Source organism: Dipodomys spectabilis, unplaced genomic scaffold, assembly GCF_019054845.1.
Source record: "Dipodomys spectabilis isolate Male_0828 unplaced genomic scaffold, ASM1905484v1 ptg000009l, whole genome shotgun sequence".
NCBI classification, from domain to species: domain Eukaryota; kingdom Metazoa; phylum Chordata; class Mammalia; order Rodentia; family Heteromyidae; genus Dipodomys; species Dipodomys spectabilis.
Window position 1 is genome coordinate 8,806,430 of NW_024870686.1, and position 14,380 is coordinate 8,820,809.

The 14,380-nt window shown below is 40.5% G+C and overlaps 1 protein-coding gene across 1 annotated transcript in view; it reads left to right on the forward strand.

The window, feature by feature from the left end:
* The window catches only part of Prag1 (PEAK1 related, kinase-activating pseudokinase 1), a 48,516-nt gene that overhangs the window by 17,711 nt on the left and 16,425 nt on the right, over positions 1 to 14,380 (forward strand). The window contains exon 4 of the mRNA XM_042701855.1: positions 10,242 to 10,399. Coding sequence (XP_042557789.1) covers positions 10,242 to 10,399 — 158 coding nt within the window. The remainder of the gene's footprint in view (positions 1 to 10,241; positions 10,400 to 14,380) is intronic.

The following is a 14,380-nucleotide window of genomic DNA, read 5'->3' on the forward strand; positions in this document are numbered from 1 at the left end:
TGATCCAGCTCTCAACCATAGATTATTCAAGTCAAGTTTGGACCGTTATAGACATGTCAGTGATTTCTGATTATTTTAGGGAAAAATGTATATTCCTAGAACATTCTCTTGACTAGCTTTCTTCCTTGAGGTTCCTTGAAATGCCATAATCAAAGAGTAGGCATCAAGGTGGAGTGAACTTTTTAGGTTATCTGATCTGTGTCTCTCTTAATAACAAAAAAGATGGCTCAATTTACTGATGGTGAGGAGGTGAACTTGTTCAAAGTGCACTGTACACATCTATGGTATTATCACAGTGAGACCCCCGTGTGCTGTTAGTGTGTGCTGAAGCATTTACCGGAGGCTGTTAAAGACATCTCTCTGTTTACCCATCTACTCATCCATACTTTTAAGTGTAACGTACTTTCTATCTACATAATGCTATTTATAGCATTTTTGTAAATGTTAACTCCTTGAATCTTTGTAACATTCCTAAGAGATAAGCATTTTTGCTATCTTCATATGATAAATGGAAAGCTGAAACACAGAGAAATTGAGTCTCCTTTCTCAAGACACACAGCCAGTTGGAAAGGGCAGTTCTGCCTCACTGATGAAGTCTTAGATGACTCTGCCTAGATGGCTTCTGAGGTCCTGTTACCCCGTGCCTGCCCATAGACAGGGCAGCTAGTGAGAAGTATCCTTCTGGGGATTACAGTTGTTTGGTCTTTAGCTTGCATTTGTTATTCTCTATTCCTTTTCTCTTCTCCATGCCACTCTGATGTGAACAGTTGTAAGAGCTTCCTCCCTCTGCATCCATGCTGTGGACTTTGGACATGTTTTTCATAGGGAAGTGCATTGGAGATAAGTGTAGTGGGGACTGGGTCTAAGTTCTTCAACATTCTTTGCACCCCAATGTTCCATCTCTATCTCCAGACTCAAATGGAACTTCCCTACTTAGGAACCCCCAGTCACCTGCCTTCCTTATTCTTGTACCCAGCAGCCCAGTGCCTCTTTGGGGAAGTACATAAACATGCAGAATGGGGCCACAAATAAAAGACGGCATTTCTGAGACCAAGTGGACAATCTTCAACAGATGTTTATATCTTTCAGTGATAAGGTATATCTTGATATAGTCAGGGAAAATGCCTGCAAATTTCCGTTGACCAGCTTAAGCATTTTGATCCTTGACTAAAACTAGTAACCTACACACAGTATATGTGTATTTCTCTGGAGGTACACCTGTATTAGTCAGCTGTCTATCTCTGTGACAAAAATACCTGAGAAAGCAACTTCAAAGGAGGAAAGATTTACTTTGGTTCATGGTTTCAAGAGTATCATTGTGTTTTCAGCTGTGTGCTTTGCATTTGAGGTAACGTAGAAATCATGACATTGGAACATGTGGCTGCTCACCTCCTGCTCACCAGGAAGTAGGAAAGAGAGAGAAAGTGCCAGGAAAATAGACTGTACTCCACCTTCAGGTGTCATTCGCAATTGGCAGTGTTACTTGTGCTTCTGCCCAACCAGTTAAAAATCTAGCTTCCCATAACCCATTCCTCTGGTTTGATGAATATGTTAGAGCATCTCAAAGAACTTCAGGAAACACTTGCTTCTATTTGAGGGTTTATTATGAAAGGTATCACAAAGGATAGTCATGAATACCAGATGGTGAGAGGTACCCTTCAAGACCTGTCATTAAGGATATAGACCTCCTTGTCCATTCTTAGACACCACTCTCCAGGAATCTCTACACGTTCAGCTCTCTAGGAGCTTCTAATCTCTGCCCTTCGGGGTTTATAGAGACTCCATTACATAGGGATGATTGCCTAAATGATTCACCATTGGTGATCAACCTAACCTTCAGCCTTTCCCCTCCCTTGGAAGGTTGGGAAGGGTGGTGGAAAGTTCCAATCCTCCAGTCCTTGGTTTTTCCCAACGCCCATCTCCAAGCTTCCTTGGAGCTGCCAAGCATCAGTCAACTCATTACCATATGAAAAAAATACCACTTGAGAGATTCCAAGAATTTCAAGCGTCTTAATGCCAAGGAAACTGGAGTAAAACCCAAATATATATATTTCATGACATCACAGTTTCCCTATCTTTTAAAATAGCTGGCTGTATTCCCATTTTTAAATGATTTCCACTGAATGTAAAAGCCTACAGTGCCCCAGTAGAATGGCTAGGCCACAAACTACAAATGCAAATGAAAGGACCTGCCCATGGGAACTTTACAGGCCATCTAACCATAAAAGCACCAATTTTCTATATTTATACATGCAAACCAATCAAGCGGAAGCAGAATGGCCCACTCAGTTCTGGCAGGTGGCCTTTGCTCACTTGCAAAAAATAACTCTCCTAGCATCTTTATCAATAAGCACCTAAGACAAAAATACTAATGAGTTTTCCGATTCTGTTAGCTGTCTTTCTAGACCCACCTGAAATTTTTTTTTCAACTGTAAGATTTGTCCAAATTCAGGATATTGTAGGATTGTTGTATTTTCTAGGTAGGAGAAAAGTCTCCTATTAAATCATATTCCTGATCCTTGTAAGTTGCTGAATGTCCCTGTACTTTGCTCTTTCCCCCCCAGACAACCATAATTCTTTCTTAAAGAAAGCATTTATTCTCACAGATGCCACTGAAGTAATGAAACAGGAAGATAAACATAATCAAGGAGTATTTAATAATTACTTTCTGTTTTAGCACATCCTGCCTGTGAAACAGCTCCTCAACTTGTTTGTAATTTTGAGGGTGATATCAAGTCTATTTCACATGAAAAAATTAGAAAAATGTATCCAGGATTATAACTAAGTATTTAATCAGGTGATTCAGACTCAGTTCAGTGTTTGATACAAAGGTGAGGGTCTGGTCAAAGAAGACTGAAATGGCTTGTAAGTGAAATTGGTACTGGATCTTAAGGATAGGTTTGAAGAGGAGAGGGGAGCAGTTCATCTGTTCCCAGGTAGAGAAAGGAGAAGGATTCAGTGGGTGTTTGGAGAACAACCAGAAGATAAACTTGATTTGAATAATGGATATATGTAGAGCTCTCAAAATAGAGCTCTTTTGCTTAAACACACTCACATGCATACACACACACACACACACACACACACACACAAATGAATCTAGATTTCTTTTCTAATGTATAGATAGAAAGGGAATTATTAGAAAATGAGATTGTTCAAGTATTTCTGTTACATGGAAGTTGTCAGGTGATCCAAGATGGTGGCCAAGGGAGAAGCTCTTCATAGGAACTTGTAGAGGGCTATGCAGTGTCAACTGTTGTGATGAGAGTGATACTTTAAGTCAGATGCTCTTCCCTAAGGCTGCTCTAAATCTTGTGTGTGTGTGTGTGTGTGTGTGTGTGTGTGTGTGTGTGTGTGTGTGTGTGTGTGTGTGTGTGTGTGTGCTGGTACTGGGGCTTGAACTCAGGGTCTTTGCTTTTTCACTCGGGGTGGTGCTCTACCACTTGGGTTTTGCCTCTTCTGGCCTTTTGGTAGTTAATTAGAAATATGAGTTTCAACAGGCTATCCTGCCTAGGACAGCTTTGAACTGCAGTCCTCCTGAGTAGCTAGGATTACAGGGGTGAGCTCCCATTTGTTTGAAGATGTGGCTTTATGTCTAGAGGAGCTTAATAAAGATTTCCCTCCCAGTTTGCATGTTGGTTGAAGCATAGCAGCCTTGTCAGCTCTACTTAATGTATCATCCTTCAGTCACTAATACAGCACTTGGCACTGAGCAGGTAGTGAGCCCTATATGTGGGACAACCTCATAAGGGTATTCAGGACAGACAGGAAGGGGACACATAGCAGCTAATATAGTTAGAAGAGGAAGTTATAAACCGGGTATTCATATTCACCAACTGAATTTGAATCACTTGATACATTTAGAATGTGGCTGAATAGTAGAAAACAGATGAAGAGAAACTTGATGTGGTTGAGTGTATGTGTGACTTTCTTCTAACCAGGGAGCCAAGTAAGACAATTGGAGATTAGAAGCTGCAGGTCCGAGAGGCAGAGCCGGCCCTGTTTTCCTGTGTTTCTACAGGAAGTGCATTTTATAGAAAAGTCAGAGAGGAACTGGGGGAAAGGAGCGCCCAGAGCTGGAGAGCTGACAGTGGCCCGACAAGCCACTGTGGGCTGCTGGTCCTTTACCCTCAAGGGCTACTCCATGAGACCCCAAAGTTGCTGGCCGGCCAGCCAATCACGGACTCAGTTGAGGACGACACTTCGGGCTGGGCTGTAGGATGGTAAGCATCTACATTCTTTGATCGAGACATTGAAGGCAACTTTTCACTTCCTCTTAGTGCTTTAAAAGATGCACAGTATATACTTTCCGCATGTTAATGAGATTCTTTGCCCTTTTTCTTTTTTAGATTTTCTTGTGATTACTAAGCTTAATAACGAATGTGACCTCTCCCCAGACTCCATGCTCTGAGTGTTTCCTAGAATTTAAAGAGTTAGACTCAAACTGCAAGCTGGCAGTATTTGCATTTTCAGATCTTGAGTTCTAGAGGCAGAATGCTTTCCACCAAGTATACGTGAACTCTACAATCAATCAGTCTGTGAGGGAAGCTTTGTCTCAGGGCCACTAAATTTCTAGAAGCCATGTGAAGTTTGAGCTAGGGGCTCTGCCACACACCGGGACCCTCGTGTCCCTTAAGGATTGTGGACATTCTGAACGCTCTCGTTCTGGAAGCTCTGGGGTATTTTTAGATGAGGCTTGTTCCTATGAATGAGGAAGTCTGGCAGATGGCTCTTCCGTTTGGATTTTTTTTTTTTCCAGCTTTCTACCAATGTCGGATGGAGCCTACTCTTGTGTAAAGCTTTGGTTTCCAAGGACAATGGGGGGAAAAGCCATTCAAACAGCAGTGGCAGCAGCTGCAGGGGCTGTCTGGAAGGACGTTGTGCCACCAAGTTGTATTTCACAGAGCTCTCCTGTAACCCTGTCCGCAATCAGCAGTGGGAGGCAGGAAAGGAAGTTGGAACGAGAACAAGTCATTTATCACATGGGGACTAACGACATCTGTGGAGGCCATACTTGCTGGAGCTGATAAGAAAGCCGTTCTCCTAGCAGAGAGAAGACAATAGCGTGTATTCCTTTTATTCACAGAAGCCAATTCCATAAATTAAATGGTATCACACTTTATGGTAGAGGCTTTGCACCAGTTTGGTGAAAGATAGATGATCATTCATGACATTTTAAAACTTGAGTACAACTGAGTGCTGGTGGCTCATACCTGTAATCCTAGCTACTTAGGAGGCTGAGATCTAAGGATGGAGGTTTAAAGTGAATTTGGTCAGAAAAGTCTGTGTGACTCTTATTTCAAATTAACCAGCAAAAAGCTAGAAGTAGAGGTGTGGTTCAAGTGGTAGTATACCAGCATTGAGAGAAAAGCCAAGTGAGAGTACAGAAGTCCTGAGTTACACACACACACACACACACACACACACACACACACACACACACACACACACGGAGTATAGACTTGCTATATCTTGTTGAGTGTAGTCTTCATAATACTTGGTTTTCCATCCGAGACCACTCTATTAGGGCTCAGAAAAAGTCATATTTGATATATTAGGCCTTTTTCAGGGATTCATAAGAAATCTATTGCACACACAGAGTGATGAATCAAAGCCATCTTGATGATAGGTGTCTGCTTCGATGGCAAGCCAGCCTTTTATTTTAAACTTGATGTGGTTTTACTCATTGACTAATTAAAGTGGCAATCCTTGAAAGGTACAGTTATCACAGGTTTCCAGGGTAGAAGCTTTTCAATAGAGTTCCTGTGAAATTTGAGGTTTTATTTCTTGGGTTTGTTTTGTTGTCTTGTTTCACAGTGTTGGGGTAAAAACCAGGGTGCTTCACATGCTCCTAGGCAAGCATTCAACTCTTCCTAATATGTTAATGTCAAGGAAAAGAGCACCCCAGTGTGTGTTAGTGCCTTCCCTCCACATCTGCATTTGAGCATTCCCTGTACCTGCTTTTGTTACCCACCTGGAGAGATCCTGAACTTGGTGAGGTTTTCCAGGAAGAAAACAGCAGTTTTATTTCTCAGTCTTCCATTGGGTGCTTTCTGACTTCCCCAAACTCACGCATAGCTCATAGAACTGAGTCTGTATCACAAACATAGACTGATTATTTTCCTCCTGTGTCCAATTGGTAAAACTCTGTAGAACTCTGACCTCTCCTTTGTAAGACCAAGACTGAAAAGGTTTAACCCCAAGCCTTATCACTAGCAAGCTCATAAGGCTATTAAAAGGGGAAACTAGCTCTCCTGTGTCTGCCTGTTCCCTCCTGGGGCTTTATGGAAGTCCCTATGGGTCTTTCTGTGTCCCTTCTGGCTCAGATGCTTGGGGAGTGGCCATCCTGGGGGCAGGGGAGGGGTCATTCAGACTTTAAATTTTTTCCTACCAAAAATGTTTAATTTATCAAGTATTCTAAGCATACAGAGATGTTCAATAATTTAATTTCAATGACCTTTCCGTGTCTTCACAAGATTTCTCAAACATTAATATTTTGCCTCTTTTAAGTTTTTTCTCTTTATTCTCCCCCCCCCCGCCCCCAGTTACTATGTTTTATGTTTTTGTGGTACTGGGGATTGATAGGGCTTGAGCATGCTAAACAACACCCTGCCACTTCTAGCCTCTAGACTTTTAAAAATCATTAGTGTATTTATTTATCTGTTTATATATTGCATCAAATAGTTGTACAAGGGAGGTTATTTTACGTGTTTTTATATGTATCAAATGCATCTTTATTAGTCACTCTCTTTTCTAACCTGCTTTCCAAACCTGTGTCCGCAAGCTTCATTATTTCACTTTTACACCCCAGCCTTTGATTTTTCAAAAAAAGTAAAATACTCATAATATAGTAGGAGTCTCTATTCCCTTCTCATCTCAACTTTCCATTGCTACCCAGAGTAATTGCTGTCTCAGAGAGCATCATTACATTTTATTTAACCTGCCAAAGTTCATTTATTATGTGCTTAAGTAATGTGTGTCACACTGTGCTTGAGCCTTTTATAAAATTTTGTTTAATTTATTGTCAAGGTGATATACAGAGGGGTTACAGTTACATAAATAAAAAGTAATGAGTACATATCTTGTCAAACTTGTTACCTCTTCCTAATTTTTTTTTTTTTTTTGGTCAGTTGTGGAGCTTGAACTCTGGGCCTGGGCGCTGGGCACTGTCCCATAGCTCTTCAACTCAAGGCAAGTGCTCTACCACTTGAGCCATACTTCCGATTTTCTGGTGGTTTTGTTGGAGATAGGTCTCACAGACTTTCCTCCTCAGGCTGGCTTTGAACCTTGATCCTCAGATCTCAGCCTCTGGAGTAGCTAGGATTACAGGCATGAGCCACTGACATCTGGCCCCCTTCCTCATTTTTCTCCCACTTTCCTTCCCCCCAACCCCTCCCAAGTTGTACAGATTATTTCTAACATATTGTCTTGTGAATGTCACTGTTGCATTGGTTCTCCTCTTGTCCTTGAGCCTTTTGTAAACTTTTCATCCTTGACGCTTGTTTTGTGTGTGTGTGTGTGTGTGTGTGTGTGTGTGTGTGTGTGTGTGTGTGTGTGTGTGTGTGTGTGTGCGCGCACTTTGGTTTACATGTTGTTAACTGCTACATTCTTTTTCACTGTAATACTGTGCTACAAGTTATCTGTTCCATTATTGGTGGATAGGTTTTGCTGCTTATAACACAGTAAATGTCTATGTCCATATCTGAGAGTTTTTCTAGATTTGCCCCACATAGCGCAGTAGATACTAGCTTAAAGTCAAGTTAGCCCAAATTGTAATATATGTGGTCTAAATGTAAAGCCTACCAAATTTTAAGGAGTAGGAGCAAAGAAAAGGCTACAAAAAAAATCTCATTAAAATTTTATGCTGATTATACGTTGAAATCACTTTTTGATGTATTATGTTAAAATACATTATTAAAATTAAGGTCACCTGTGTCCTTCTACATTTCTAAGTATAATTACTAGAAAACTTTAAGTTGTATGTATAGCTTACATTATATTTTTATTCAAGACCATCTCCCATAGCAGAAGTCAGCAAACTGTTCCCTACAGGCCAGTTATCTTTTTTAAAATAAAGTTTTATAGACAAACATGACCATTCATCTAATATCTGTGGCTGCTTTCCTGATATACCAGCAGAAATGAGTAGTTGCAACAGTCTGTACATTCTGGGAGGCTCAAGTATTTACCGTTTGGCTATCTAAAGACAAGATCTCTATTGTAATGATCCTTAAATATTTTCTTAAACAGGAGAAAATACATTTACTATCTTGAGCAAATACACATCTGCATATCTACAAGTTTTTATTAATGATATATATTTCTTTTTACCTTGTTGAAATAAACTGCTTGTCAGTAACTGTTGTGACCCTCTAAAAGTAATTAAGTCATTCATTCACTGTTAGTTATTTAAATGACATTGCTTAAGGATAACCAAAAATAGAGTAACTGGGTTATAAGAACTGTACATTTATCTTCCAGGATTCATTACATTTTCAGCGTGTGTGTGTGTATGTGTGTGTGTGTGTGTGTGTGTGTGTGTGTGTGTGTGTTTCAATCTGTGGTTTCACAAATGATGTAAGAAAGTTCGTTTTCCCACATCCTTAGCAGTACCTGATACTGCCAGTGTGATCTTGTTTTAGGTATAATCTGGTTACTAGTAATGTTTATCATCTTTCTATGTGTGCCTTTTCTGCATGCATGTGTCTTGTTCATTTTAATTGTCCTTTTTGTAGTGGTTGTCTTCACTTTTGTTTTTTTTTTATTTATTATGGTATTAATGAGGTTTGAACTCATTGCCTCAAACTCACTCAGCTTGTTTACATAACTTGCTTGCTTGGCTAGCACACAACTATTGGATCCACCTTCAACCTTGCTTTTTGCTGGCTATTTTTGCTGGACTTTTCTTGTGGACTTTTCTGCCCTGGCTATCTTTAAACCACCATCTTCCAGATTTCAGCCTCCTAAATAGGTAGGATTATAGGCATGAGCCACCAGCACTAGACTCCATTGCTCTTTGCAATTGGTGTCATTCATCGGTTTCTTGTGGTCATAGGCATTCTTTTTATATTCTGAGTACTGATTCTTAATTATGTAGTTGTGAACAGGCTACCTATGTAGTTCCAAGTGTTGTAGCATATTTTCTGAAGATCATCTCATGATAGCAAACAAACATTCTCTAGATAATTCTGTTAAAAACAAGGGATTCAGTGACTATGAAAACAAACCAGGCAGGGCCTGACAAAGAACAATCAATGGACTCTTGACTGTAAGGTCATGTGCATGAAGAAAAGAAGGTCTGATGCAGATCAATACTGTTTGTATGTTTCTTATAGCAGATTTTGAGATGTAGCCTGCTACAGTTGAACAAGTGAGTCATCAGGAAATATCAGTTTAGCTAAATGTGTGTTATCACTGATGAGGAAGATCTGGACTGATGGCTGTCTGTCTCTCAAGAGGGCAGCTGTGAAGATTCATGTAATTTTTGGAAAAGGGGAAGGAGAAAGCCGTAAGCTAAGCACTCTACCTAATAATGGGATGTTTTCTCTAGGGCAAATTCTCTTTGTTTGAAGTTGGTATTCCCATCTCTCCTAAGATGATAATGCTGTCTTCAAGATTCATGAAAATATTTCACAGATAATCGAACAGCAGATTCCATGATTCAAGAATAAAGGTTAAGTTGGCTCTATCAGGCATTTCACTAGAAATCTGGTTAAAATTTAGGTAAATTTTTCCTTAATTTCAAGAAACAACATAGACTTTTCAAAGCCATGGCAAGAAGAGTACCAGGAAAGGAACCCCTATATTTTTAATCCTAGTTTACAGTTCGTTTGCGATCTTTTAAACACAATTCAATTTTTATAGATCTCTGAATATTGGCTTATATGATGTTTCAATTCTTATTTTTAGAGATGTTTTAAGGGATATAATAGATGGTATAAATATTTCAGCAATCGGATTAGAATGTGAAGGCAGCTCTAAGTCTTGAATTTGGCACTTGTTTGATTTTTATAAACTCTCTTGCTCTAACCCAATTCAAGAAATCTCCTGCCATTCATGTGCATAAGGTTTCTGAAGAACTCCTGTTCTCTCTCCCTCCAAAATCTTTTTTTCTTTTTTCTTTTTTAACTTGCTGGCACTGATCAGGGCTCAAGAACATAGTAGATTCATGACCCATTGGCCTGGTCTCTGAATGGAAACCAGCTGAATCACCTTCATTGTGTGTTTCTACCTTTTTCCAGGCACCTTTTAAAAATGAACAAGAGCAGTTCTGACTTGGAAAAAGTGAGCCAGGGCTCTGCAGAAAGCCTCAGCCCATCCTTCAGGGGTGTCCACGTCAGCTTCACCTCTGGCTCCACAGACAGCCTGGCCTCGGACTCCAGGACCTGCAGCGATGGAGGTAACAGATTGACCCATGACAGATAGGCTTTGGTTTTCCTGGGGCTGCAGGCCAGCCTGGGTTAATTGCCAGAGTTTCGAAGGGTTGAACAAGGCCTGTTTCTTGGTCCCGATTTCTCCATGAAGTTTACCCCACCAAGGAACAGTTAAAGTTTGTTCCCTCATGAATATGTAACAGAAGCCTTACCCATATTATACTGTGTAATTATAAAGTGCCTTGGTGTGGTAACAAGATGGGACATGGTTGCAGTTGAAAGCATATTGGAAAACTATTGAAAGCATATTGGAAGCCATCTAAATATATATATATATATATACACACACATATTACCCATGTATATGCATATATGTATATATATATATATATAGGTATATGGGTATATATGTATACACAAATACACGTGTGCTCAAGATTAGTTCTGTTCTCAAGATTAGTTCTTATTTTGGCTGGACTTTCAACTCAGGGTCTCATGCTTGCTAGGCTGGCACTCTGCTACTCAAACCACACTCCCCATCCCTCTTAGCTTTAAAATAGGTCACACGTTTTTGTCCACACTGTCCTGGACTATGATCATCTTATTTAGCTACTTGCATAGCTAGGATGACAGACACATGCCACCATGCCTAACGATTGATTGAAATGGGTCTTACTAACTTTTCCCCTAAGGCTGGCCTCAAACTCAGCCTCCTAATCTCAGTTTCCTGAATAGCTGAGCTTACAGGCATGAGCCACCGTACCAGGCATAAGAGATCAGCTCAAAGGGCATTCCACACACATTAGCCTTCAGTGCCTTTCTCTCTCTGTCACATGTGCATGCATATATGCACATACATACAGGGCAGGTGTTTACATAAGTGTTTTTTAAATAGAACATGAAGGATTCATCAGGTCACTGTCCATCTCACATTTTATACCGCACTCTAAAGCAGGATATGTCCTGTTTGGAGCTCTGATTTTCTGCATTTGTGCCCTGGGCGGGTAGTATTTAAGACCTCTTACCTTTCGACCTTCTTCATGTGTGTGTCCTCTCTTGGGCTCCCATGGCCTTTCTTAGCATGTTACTCTAGACCCATGCTCACATGCCTCTTTTCCTCATTCCTACAAAAGCATTTTTGGTGAATAGGCAATTTTGGAGTAGAGGGCTCTATTATAAATTCATTGTCAACAATATTTTTTTATCTAAAAGATAGATCCTGGCTAAGACTGAAGCATGTAAGTCTGACTGTGGTGTGTTGGATGGGAAATCTTTGCTAGTTCTTGCTTAAAAACAGGAAGTATCTTAGCCTTGATTTGGGAAGGATGTAGCAACAGGATTTTCATTTTTTGCAGATTTTTCTAGACTCCTATCATCTTCCTTTTCCCCTCCAGTTGTGGAAACCTCAGTGAAGTAGATTGTTCCATAGAAGGCTGGCATCAGAACCATTAGCTCTAGTGCTGGTTGGCTCATCTAAGAGACTGATATACAGCACACTCCTCTGCCAGCCACTAGCCCACTTGCACTGATGAGAACTGGACTTAATTGCTTCACTACTTTCTTACCAGTAAATAATGTCTAGTCTCATACTCCTAAAGACTCACTAGGAAGAGTAAAGAACAGATGAGTGGATAGGATAAGATAGGACATTGGTCTGTTCAGAGAATGAAGGCTGTTATTAAGGTTTCCAGAAGAGAGAGACTTAAATGCCAAGTGAGGGCCTTTGGAGAGGGTGAGACTTGAGCTTATGTCTGCAGTGTAGCTGGAACTGAGGTGAGGATGAGTGACAGAGGGCTTTCCAAGTTAAGCAACAGTAAAGAGGAGCCAAGAGCACAGGGAGAATGCATATGGGGATGGGAGGCCAGCCTGATGCGCAGCAGTGCACATAGTGACAGGAAATGGGACACGAGGGTATACATCAAAGACTCTCAGAGCCCATATGTGGAGGTAGGACACAGGTAACTGCTAGAGGTTTGTGGAGACAACAATGACGCCTAATTAGGACATTTTCTCACATTAGTTTCTGAATAACATGAATTAAAATGAGGGCATTTTCACAGTCATTTCTTCTTAACAAATTGGTTATTCAGTGGAAAAGTACCCCAAAATTTGTGTTCCTAGATCAACAAAAGGTATGTACTCTGTCACTAGACTGACTCCTGTGAGCTAACCTTTTCTATTCTCCGTTCTTTCAAGTGTCTCTCTACCAGAACAAGGTTTTGAAGCCAGAAAGAGGTCTGAGGGCATAGCTTAACCTCATAAGCACTGGGCCCTGGACTCAGTCCTAACTACTACAAAAAAAATGAAATGAAAAAGGATGGGGAGAGGAAGGGAAGGGGAGAGAGGGGAGAAAGAAGAGTGAGAGGAAGAAGAGGGAGGGGAAGGAAGGAAGGAAGGGAGGAAGGAAGGAAGGAAGGAAAGAAGGAAATTATTCATTTGATAGAAATTTGTTGTATGCAAAGTATATATTGGGTACAATTCTAGATGCTGAACTTCATCAGTGTTTGAAACTGCCCCCCTCTTACTTTCTCTATGGGGCAAACTAGCCAATGCATCAGATGGCAAGCAGTAAGTGACTTGGAGAAGCATCAAGCCCAGAAGGAGCAGAAAGGGGTGGGAATGACTGTCAACACAAGAGACAGGAAGTTCATGAAAATCAGACTTCAGTCAGAGTGAGTGAAAGCTTGACCAAGCACTTGCACTCCTCAATCTATCACCTGTGAGGAGAAATCATATAGGAAGTCCTGTGAAAGACATCTGAAACTGTCTAACTAATTCAGTAGATTCCCTGCTTATGAAACAGGCATGTTAGCACACTTGATCCTAAATTCATAGATCCAGTCTAACATATTACACTGGCGGTTTTGCTGTGATTTCTATCACAATATGCAGCCCTAGACCTCCAACAACACATCTGAATCATGGATTCTGTTCTGGGAAATCCATTACTGAAGGAAGAAGGGTATATTCCATAGGAAAACATACTCATTTTTAAATTTTTCAGTGCCCTAAACTATATTATTAGCAAAGTAAACTTTCATCTTAAACTCTTCTCTTTAAGCTGAAATTCAGGGCTTGGGTCGTCACCAATCTTTTTTTGCTAAAACTAGTACTCTACCACTTGAGCCACACCTCCACTTCCAACATTTTTGTGGTTAATCAGACACAAGACTCTCATGGACTTTCCTGCCTGGGCTGGCTTTGAACCATGATCCTCAGATCTCAGCCTCCAGAGTAGCTAGGATTATAGGCTTGAGCTACCTGCACCTGGCTTTAAGCTAAATTTTAAATTGTGTATTATTATCTCAAAGTCACACATATGATAAAAATTCAAACAATACAGAAAGTATATAAGAAAGTCAGTTCCATTCAAACTCTCACCGTCGCCACTTCATTCTTTTCTGTGTTGTCCCAGAAATGTCTATCCATATTCCACGTCATAACATTCCTTTTCTACATATTTTTGTACTTAATGTAACCTTGAAATTTTTCAGTCAGAACCTTCAAGCCTACCTTATATTAAATTGTAACATTTTTTTCATCGTATGAATTAGTTAAACTCCTCTCTTACTGATGCATATTTAGATTGTGCTCATTACAAAACTGTCACAAGAACTAATGGCATGCATAGCCAGAATTTGGTGAGTCTGATCTCCAGGATAATTTTTTTCTTTATACTAGCCTACATTAGTTGTATAAGAAGGGTTTTAGAGCTGGGTATCCATGGCTCACACCTGTAATCCTAGCTACTCAGGAGGCTGAGATCTAAAGATCACTGTTCAAAGCCAGCCTAGGCAGGAAAGCCCATGAGATACTTATCTCCAGTAAACCACCAGAAAACCAGAGGTGGGGCGTGGCTCAAATAGAACACTAGCCTTGAGCTGAAGAGCTAAGGGACAGCGCCCAGGTCCAGAGTTCAAGCCCCATGACAGACAAAAATAGAAAGAAAAAAAAAAAGATACAAGGTTTTAGCTAGGTGCTGGTGGCTCACACCTATAATCTCAGGA